Raw genomic sequence first — 9,605 nt, forward strand, 5'->3', positions numbered from 1 at the left:
GTGTGTGTGCGTGTGGTCCTCTCCACCCCCCAGCTTCTTGGAGCATTTGCACAAACATCAGGGCTCCGTCCTGCACCCTGACTACAAGACGGCCTTCCCCTCCTTTGAGGACGCCTTGCATCGCCTCCTGCCCTACCACGTCTACCAGGGCGCCCTCCCCTCCCCTAACGACTACCACAAAGGTGAGGCCTCCCAAGACTCTCCCCACCGTGTCCCAGGCGTGTGGAGGTGGGTGGCGAGGAGTGCAGAGGGTACCAGCGAGCAGATGCTAGCGCAGCTCTGCAAACGCCATTGTAGGGGGGGCAGGATGCGCCCAGCTCCATGCGTGTCCTCAGGTCAACCCCCCCCCCTCCCGCCAACGTCCGGGCCTCTGGACCTCTTCTCTTCCTCCGCAGTGGATGAGGAGTTTGAGACCGTCTCCACGCAGCTGCTGAAACGCACCCAGGCCATGCTCAATAAATACCGCCTCCTGCTCCTGGAGGAGTCCCGGGTAGGGTGGCCATCACCTTCCTTCCTGGGGCACCCTGCCCTTTCCCCTGGCCCCCTCTGAGCAAGGCGGAGGGGGAGGGAGGCTGGTCACAAGAGGGATGGGGAGGATTCCGTTTCCATCCCTCCCGGTTGCTCGCGTGCCGGCCCCGAGTGTGACTCCTCACTTTCCCCATCTTTTCTTCTCTCTCCCCTCAGAGGGTGAGCCCCTCAGCGGAGATGGTCATGATCGACCGAATGTTCATTCAGGAGGAAAAGACCACCCTGGCCTTGGACAAACAGCTGGCCAAGGAGAAGCCCGGTAAGAGGGGCGGGAGCGCGGTCCCCCACTCCTGCTCTAGCGTCTGAGCTGCGGAATCCGACTTGGGCGGAAGCTGGGTGCGTGACCTTACCTCACTCCACCACTGGGCGGCGCCCGAGTCCAGCCTTTCTGCCGAGTCCGCCTGGCTCTGAAACCAGAGCTGTTCTCTTCCCCGTCACTGTGCGTCCATTGCACCTTCTCGATCCTGGCCTGGGTGGAGGGAACCTTCTGCCACCCCGAAGGGGATAGACAAGCCGGAGAGCAGAGCCAGGACTGGGGTGAAGCAAGCAAGGTTCCTGGGTTGCAAAAGTTAAGGTGGCTTCCACTCTCTGGTGCCCGCTGGGGCTTGCACATTAGCGGGGCTTGGGAATTGGGACGAGTCCTGCCTAGAAGTGTCAGGATTTGCTGAATCAAGGGCTTAGCCCCGGGCCCAGCAAGCAGTAGGTGCTCATTGTACTCGGCTCCTCTCAGCTCTGCTCAGCAGGCACCTCCTGCTTTCCGTAACCCCCTGGGTTTTCTTGGCTCCCTGGTCCTGCAGATGAGTATGTGTCTTCCTCGCGTTCTCTCGGCCTCCCGGTCGCCGCCTCTTCCGAGGGACATCGGCTCCCCGGCCACGGCCCAGCGCCGTCCTCAGCGCCCGGGGCTCCGACCCAGCCCCCTCTGCACCTGCCCACCAAGCTGGTGATCCGGCACGGGGGCGCAGGCGGCTCCCCTTCCGTGACCTGGGCCCGGGCGTCCTCCTCCTCCCTGTCCTCGTCCTCCTCGTCGTCCGCCGCCTCGTCCCTGGACGCCGACGAGGACGGCCCGATGCCCTCCCGCAACCGCCCACCTATCAAGACCTACGAGGCCCGGAGCCGCATCGGCCTCAAGCTCAAGATCAAACAGGAAGCCGGGCTCAGCAAGGTCGTCCACAACACGGCCCTGGACCCTGTGCACCAGCCCCCGCCGCCGCCCCTCGCCGCCCTCAAGGCGGCCGAGCCCCCACCCCGGCCCCCGCCCCCGCCCCCGCCCACCGGCCAGATGAACGGCACGGTGGACCACCCGCCGCCGGCCACACCCGACCGCAAGCCACCGGTCCCGGCCCAGCACTGCCCCCGCCTGCCCCTCCGGAAGACGTACCGCGAGAACGTGGAGGCCCCGGGTGGCGGGGCTGCCGAGGGGACGGCGGCGGGCAGGGCCCGGGGCAGCAGTCCGGCGCCTCTGCCCACCAAAGTGGACGAGGCCACCAGCGGGCTCATCCGAGAGCTGGCGGCGGTGGAGGACGAGCTGTACCAGCGGATGCTGAAGGGCGCCCCGGGCGAAGCCGGGGCTGCCACTGGACAGGGCAGTGGCAGCCGGGAGCCCGGCTGGGAGGCGCCCCCGCTGCCCCCAGCCAAGCGGCGCAAGTCCGAGTCGCCCGATGTGGACCAGGCCAGCTTCTCCAGCGACAGCCCGCAGGACGACACCCTCACGGAACATCTCCAGAGCGCCATCGACAGCATCCTGAACCTCCAACAGGCCCCCGGCCGGACGCCCGCACCCCCGTACCCCCACGCTGCTCCAGCAGCTGTCACCCCTGCCTCCCCGTCCCCCCTGCACAGGCCGGAGGCCTACCCGCCCTCCAGTCACAACGGTGGCCTCGGCACCAGGACGTTGAACAGATAACACCGGGCTGATCTTCCCTCTCCCGTCCCTTCGCTGCGCAGGGATGCCGGGCAGGGGGCAGCCGGGCGTCTGACCTCAGCCTCCTGGGGGACACGAGCCGGGGACCCCTCGAGTTGTTCTTGCCTAAGTTATTTGAGTCACAAAAGCCTCCTCCCCCACCTCCTGCTTCAGCCGGGTCACTGGGTGGGGGTCGTGGATTTCGGGGAGGGGGCAGTCATGTACAATGTCCCCCTGCCAAAGGAGGGCGTAATCCTGGTGTGTCATTTCCTTCCTATTTCCTGCCACACTCCGCCCCTCCACCGGGGGACACGCGTGCGTTTGCCAGGGATGAGGGCTCCCTGGCTGTCCCCACTGCTCACGCGTACACGGGTACCCCAGGTACCAGGCCTGTCCGTGTGGCTTCACGGATCCGTGAGTGGAGGGTGTTCAGAGCTGGCAGGGTCCTTGGGAGCGGCGCTCAGCCGCTCCCCACCGCCCCCTACAGGCTGAGAGAGGAAGCGCAGGGAAGGGGCTGCGGGAGCCCGCGCCCTGGGCCGCCCACCCGGGGTGCTGGGCCCGCGGGCGCCGGGGTCACGCCCGCGTTTGTGCGTCCCACTCCGTGTCCTTTGTCCTTCTGGGTGTGCTCGAGTAAGAGAGAGAGATTCTGAAGCCTCCAGTCCCTCGACTGAAATCCGAGCGCCTCCAAAACCGGAAAGCGGGGTCTTCCTGCCACCCCTTCCCCGCCAGTCTTCCCTCTGTTCTTCCTGCCGCCAGCCACCCACGCCAGATTTTGAAATCTTGGAGACAAAACTAGTACTGTAAGATAAATTTTTTTGTACTGTATTTATTGTGTATAACGATTTTTTTAAAGGAGAATTCTGTACATTTAGAACTCTTGTAAATTAAAAAAAAAACAATCCTTTTTTTAAAACTGTACCGACGCCCCCTGCCCCCATTGCTTTCGGGTCTTCCGGGACTTGGCTGGAGTCTAGGGGTGGGGGGACGATACATGGGGAGGGAGGGAGGGAGATTGTGAGGGACACCCTGGGTGCCAGGCCCTGTTCCAGGCACAGGGGTGCAGCTGAGCTAGGCCAACAGAAGTGCCTCCGCCCCTGCCCCGGGGGGGGGGGGGGGTCAGCTTGTTAGCGGGCCTGGCAGTGCAGAGCTCAGCCCAACACAGGCCATTGGTACATTCCTGGTGAGGGTCTGTCCCCTCCCCGCACAGGGGATGAGCGAATAGAAAGCACTGCCCCAGGGGGAGAAGACTGGGTTAGTGTCCTGCCAGCCTCGGGTCACACTTGTGTCAAGCCGTCAAGACGTAACCTCTTTAATGTGGGTTTCTGTTTAAAGATGCCTGCTTCATAGATTGTGTCGATGTGTTACGGCTGCCGATGTGTTACGGCTGCCGGCTGGCTCTGTGCCGAAATGCAGCTTATCTAACACACGTTTTTTCTCCCTAAGGCACATCCCACTGAAGAGCTGCACTTAAGAATTTTAAACAGCTTGAAGCCCTACTCCTCAATAGGAAAGTCAAGGACTTCCCGCTGTGGCCCAGTAGGTTAAGAACTGCAGTGGCTCAGGTTGCTGCTGAGGCGCTGGTTGGATCCCCTGCCCCGCCCCTGGCAGTGGGTTAAAGGGATTCAGTGTTGCCACAGCTGAGATTCAGTCCCTGCCCCAGGAACTTCCATATGCCACGGAAGATGCAGCTATAAAAACAACCAAACAGGGAGTTCCCGTCACGCGTGGCTCAGCGGGAACAAATCTGACTAGTATCCATGAGGATGCAGGTTCAATCCCTAGCCTTGCTTGCCAGGAGCTGTGGTGTAGGTTGCCAGATGTGCTCAGATCCTGTGGTGGTGTGGCTGTAGCATGGGCCGGCGGCTACAACTCTCATTTGACCCCTAGCTTGGGAACCTCCATGTGCCACACGTGCGGCTCGCAAAAGACAAAACACACAAAGCTAAACAAACAAAAATAAAACAGTGAAATCAGAAATTCTCTTGTGGCAACAGGATTAAGGAAATGGCGTTATCACAGCTGTGGCCGGGGTTTGATCCCTGGCCCCAGGAACTTCTGCACGCTGTGGGTGTGGCCAAAAAAGGCAGATTTCAATAGAGCACCCACAGATAGAGAGAACTGACTGGAGGTGTACAGTGTCAGAGATCAGATGTGAGGAAAACCAAGCAAACTGTGTTAGTTTCTGGCGGCTGCCTAACAAAGTACCAGCAATGCGGTGGGTGGCTTAAAAGAACAGAAACGTATCGGCTCACAGCTCCAGAGGCCGGAAGTCCCAGGTCAAAGTGTGCTCGGGGGCCCCCATCCCCTGGAAACTCTAGGCAGGACCCTTTCTTACCTCCACCAGGCCTTCCAGGTCCAGGTATTTGTTCCTTGGCTTGTGGCTGCATCACTCCACCCTCTGCCTCCGTCTCCGCAGAGCCACGGTCCCTCTGTTGTGTCTGTTGGATTAGAGCCTCCCCTGCTCCAGGATGAGCTCATCATGGCTTGATTACAGCTGCAAAGACCCTATTTCCAGTTAAGATCACAGGTGGGAGTTCCTGCCATGGTTCAGTGGTAGCGAAACCCATCAGTATCCATGAGGATGTGGGTTTGCTCCCTGGCCTCGCTCAGGGGGTTAAGGATCCAGCGTTGCCTTGAGCTGTGGTGTAGGTCCCAGATGTGGCTTGGATCCCTCATTGCTGTGACTCTGGTGTAGGCCGGCAGCTACGGCTCGAATTTGATTCCTAGCCTGGGAACCTTCATATGCTGTGGGTAGGGCCCTAAAAAAAAAACAAAAAACAAAACAAAACAAAAAAAAAAGATCACAGGGGGAGTTCCCACTGTGGCTCAGGGGGAACAAATACAACTAGTATCCATGAGGATACGGGTTCGACCTCTGGCCTCGCTCAGTGGGTTAAAGATCTGGTGTTGCCAGCTCAGATCCTGTGCTGCTGTGGCTGTGGTGTAGGCCAGCAGAGGCAGCTCCGATTCGACCCCTAGCCTGGGAACTTCCATATGCCGTGGGTACAGCCCTAAAAAGTCAAAAAAAAAAAAAAAAAAAAAGACCACAGGTGATTCTCCAGGGGTCAGGACACTGGAATGTCTCTGGGGGACATGCAACTCGATCCATAGCACAGAGCAGAGCGTGGAGTGGACAGAGCAGCTTCTGGTCCTCAGAACCCCTTTGTGTGAACTAGAAAAGCACCCCTTTTTCCTGGAGCTTGGCCAGCAGTACGTGACCTGGAGTCCAGCCCCCCTTCATTCAAACCTGCCCAACTACACACAAAGGCCCTCGGGATCTTCCTCAGGGAAGGGGAGACTTCTTTGAGGAGGTGACATATGAGCCAAGATACGCATGAAATAAGGGAGGGGACTGTGGGGAGATCTGGAAGTAGAGCACCCAAGGCAGAGAGCACAGCCAGTGCTAAGGCCCTGAGGCCGGAGCATGCATGGAGTGTTAAACTGCCAGGAGGCCCTGCTGCTGGAACCTGGGGGAAGAGGGGGTGCAGACAAGAGGTGAGGTCAGAGGCCACAAAGGGGGCCTACCCTGTAGGATCCTCATCTCCAAGATGATGACTTTGCTCTTACTCTAAGGGAGGCTGGAGCCAAAGGAGGGTTCTGAGCGGGGAACTGGGAGAGCTGATTTTGGCTTCCCAGACGCCCTCTGGCGGCCGTGCGGGGAACAGACAGGGCGAGGAGGCAGCTGCTGTAGTCAGGGGAGCGTGAGGAAGGCTGGACCCAGGTGAACCACCCTATTTCTCTGCAGGCCCCTGGGAGTTTGGGGAATGAGACGCATATATACGGGATCCCCGGGCGAGGGGTAGCCCCCCTTCCTAGCTATAGACCTATTTCCACCGTATCACCGAAAATAAAGCACCGAAGGAGATCCTGGAAGACCTCCCGGGGCCGCCCAAAGTTTGCCAGTGACTTCCACCAGCTCCGGTGATGCAGCCTGCGCAGAGGTCCATGACGACTGACGTTTCCAGAACACTTACCCTGGGCAATGCTCCGAGCCCTTCACCCGGGGCATCTTATTTGGTGCTCATAGAAGCCCCGGTGTGGGAGTTGATAGCCCCATCTTGCAGGTGAGGAAGCTGAGGCTCCAAGGGATGCAGTAAGTGGCAGGTGGGCTGCAAGCCAGGCGGTCTGGATGCGAGCCCAGGACCTCTGCACACAGAGCTTCTGGGGGCTGGGGGTGCAACAGCGAGGCCTTGGCCCCTTGGCACTGGGGGACCCAGAGCCCCGCCCCGCCGTGTGCAGGAGACCAAAACTGATCTCAGCCCCCACGGTTAGTCCTTGGGGCCAAACTTCTTAGATACTTGTTCCCAGGTGCTAGAAGCAGCTTCCTGGGCATTTGAGCAGGATTGGAACCCAAGACTGACAGTGTCCAAAGGCTCATGGGCTGCCTCCTCCATCTTTTTTTTTAGCATTCTAACATTTTTTACTTACTTTTTCTTTGGTCTTTCTTGCCTTTTCTAGGACCGCTCCCACTGCATATGGAGATTTCCAGGCTAGGGGCCCAATCGGAGCTGTAGCTGCCGGCCTACACCACAGCCACAGCAACGCGGCATCCGAGCCACGTCTGCAACCTACACCACAGCTCAGGGCAACGCCGGATCCTTAACCCACTGAGCAAGGCCAGGGATCGAACCCTCAACCCCAGGGTTCCTAGTCGGATTCGTTAACCACTGCGCCACGACAGAACTCCAGATTTTCATTTGTCTTATTTTGTTCCTTTACATTTAAACCCTTATGTCTTCCTTTGTTTTTGTTTTATTTTCTTTTTTTACTCAGTGAATTTTCTTACGTGTATAGTTGTACAACGATCATCACAACCCAATTTTATCGCATTTCCATCCCAAACTCTCAGTGCATCTTCCCACCCCCCAACCTGTCTCCTTTGAAAACCGTAAGTTTTTCAAAGTCTGTGAGTCAGTATCTGTTCTGCAAAGAAGTTCATTTTTTCAGATTCCACATGTCAGTGAAAGCATTTGATGTTGGTGTCTCATTGTCAGACTGACTTTACTTCGCATGGTAATTTCTAGGTCCATCCATGTTGCTGCTTTTTTTTTTTTTAATTGTGGAAAAAATTATCCATACCATAAAATTTACCATTTTAATCATTTCTGAATATATAGTTCACCAGCATTTATACGTTTCTGTTGCGCTACTGTCAATCCTCCAAACTCCGTTCTTCACCCCGAACTGAAATTCTGGGAGTTCCTGTCATGGCTCAGCAGAAACGAATCTGACTAGTATCCATGAGGATGCAGGTTCAATCCCTGGCCTCACTCAGTGGGTTAAGGACCTGGCGTTGCCGTGAGCTGTGGTGTAGGTCGCAGACGTGGCTTGAATCCGGAATTGCTGTGGCTGTGGTGTAGGCTGGCAGCTGGAGCTCCAATTGGACCCCTAGCCTGGGAACCTCCATATGCCATGGGTGTGGCCCTAAAAAGACCAAGAAAAAAAAAAAAGGGAAAATCCACAAGTCTGTGACACGGTAATAAGGGCTGTTGTATCACACAATTAGAGAGGACTGGCTGTGGGTCTAATCAGTGGTGAGTAAACAATCACTGGAAATTCCAAAACAACCGCAGTGTGAGAACATTGGCAATTCCTCTTGGTGACAGTGACACACGTCCTGCGGATGCTATTGTGCTTTTTGGCTCACATTCACGGTGGATGGAAGCCCTGAGTTTCAGTGAAAAATCCAGATGTCATTTTCTCCCCTTCCCAGTTCACGGACCCACAAGGAAACAGCTGGCTGAGAAGCCCCAGGGGCAGGAGTGAAAGCGAGGCTCTGCCCGCGGGCAACCTGGGCACAAATCCTCCTTCTTGTGCGCCTCGGGCCAGAGAGAAATTGCTTCCCTGTCCCTTGACTTTTCCATCTGAGAAGTGGGGTTAATCAACAATAATAATAAGTCCTCGCCTCCTGGGGGGAGGGAGGGAGACCATCCATGTCAATCTTTCATTTATTTATTTTTTTGTCTTTTTGCCTTTTTCTAGGGCCACACCTGTGGCATATAGATGTTCCCAGGCTAGGGGTCGAATCGGAGCTGTAGCCACCAGCTTACACCAGAGCCACAGTAACATGGGATCTGAGCCGCATCTGCGATCTATACCACAGCTCATGGCAATGTCAGATCTTTAACCCACGGAGCGAGGCCAGGGATCGAACCCGCAACCTCATGGTACCTAGTCGGATTCATTAACCACTGCGCCACGACGGGAACTCCATGTCAAGCTTTTAGAATAGAACCGCAGGAGGCGTTCTGTGGCGGTGTAGCAGGTTAAGGAGCCAGTGTTGCCACTGCTGTGGCATGGGTTTGATCCCTGGCCTGGGAACTTTTGCATGTCATGCGTGCAGCCAAAAAAAAAAAGGTCACATACATACTGTGGCCCTTGGTGATAAGTGCTAGGAGGGTAAACGAAGTAGGAATTAGGAATGGGGAGGGGGCTTCGAAGAGCAGGGTAGGGTGCTGGAGGTGCCTTTTGAGTAAAGACTCAAGGGAAGCGATCCTGTGAAGCAAGAACCAAGACCCATTTGACAGGTGGGGAAACAGGTTTGCAGGGGCAAAGTCGCTTCCCAGGGGTTAACCCAGATCTGGATTATTAGAGCTGATGCTTAAGCACTTGCTATGAGCCAGGCGTGTGGCTAGGCCCTGAGCAAATCTCTCTGGGTTTTCGGAATTCACTTCCCCAGAGCTCAGTTGTCTCATCTGTGAAATGGGAACAATTAAGACCTTCTTCTCAGGGGTATTCCAAGAACTCGATGTGCCAATACATGCAAAGAGCTTAGAGCGGTGCCTGCACATAGGAAGCGCTTGGTAAATGGTCAGGGATTAATTCAACAAACATATGCAGAGCCAGAGGAAGACACAGCAGGGAACCACCCGGTCTGAAGTCCCGGTTCTCACCGGGCTCAGGTTCTCACGGGGGCTCAGGTTCTCACGAGGGAGACCCTCGCTGAAGCGGGAAAATGGAAAATATGTAGACGGCTGATAAAGACGCTGGGGAAAAATAAAGCCCCCATGATGGATACAGACGGTTGGTGCTGCATTAAACAGGAAGATGAGGGAGGGCTTCTCCGAGGAGGTGACGTTTGGGTAGAGACCTGAAGGAGAGGCGGGTCTCTGGGGAGGTGGGGGCGGTGGGGAGACGTGTTCCAGGTGGAGGAACAGCATGAGCAAAGGCCCTGAGG

The 9,605-nt window shown here is 56.9% G+C and overlaps 1 protein-coding gene across 7 annotated transcripts in view; it reads left to right on the forward strand.

Moving 5' to 3' along the window:
• BICRA (BRD4 interacting chromatin remodeling complex associated protein) overlaps nucleotides 1–3,346 on the forward strand; it is a 77,741-nt gene extending 74,395 nt beyond the window's left edge. For all 7 annotated transcript variants that reach the window (XM_084961306.1, XM_084961305.1, XM_084961309.1 and 4 more), the window contains 4 exons: nucleotides 34–182; nucleotides 396–490; nucleotides 685–787; nucleotides 1,326–3,346. In XM_084961306.1, coding sequence (XP_084817432.1) covers nucleotides 34–182; nucleotides 396–490; nucleotides 685–787; nucleotides 1,326–2,431 — 1,453 coding nt within the window. In that variant the 3' untranslated portion in view covers nucleotides 2,432–3,346. The remainder of the gene's footprint in view (nucleotides 1–33; nucleotides 183–395; nucleotides 491–684; nucleotides 788–1,325) is intronic.
• The last annotated feature ends 6,259 nt before the right edge of the window (nucleotides 3,347–9,605 follow it).

The sequence above is a fragment of the Sus scrofa genome, chromosome 6, assembly GCF_054392235.1.
Source record: "Sus scrofa isolate SSC_HxYL_T2T_F1_AM1 chromosome 6, Sscrofa_HxYL_maternal_Yorkshire_Landrace_v2.0, whole genome shotgun sequence".
In the NCBI taxonomy this organism is placed as follows: domain Eukaryota; kingdom Metazoa; phylum Chordata; class Mammalia; order Artiodactyla; family Suidae; genus Sus; species Sus scrofa.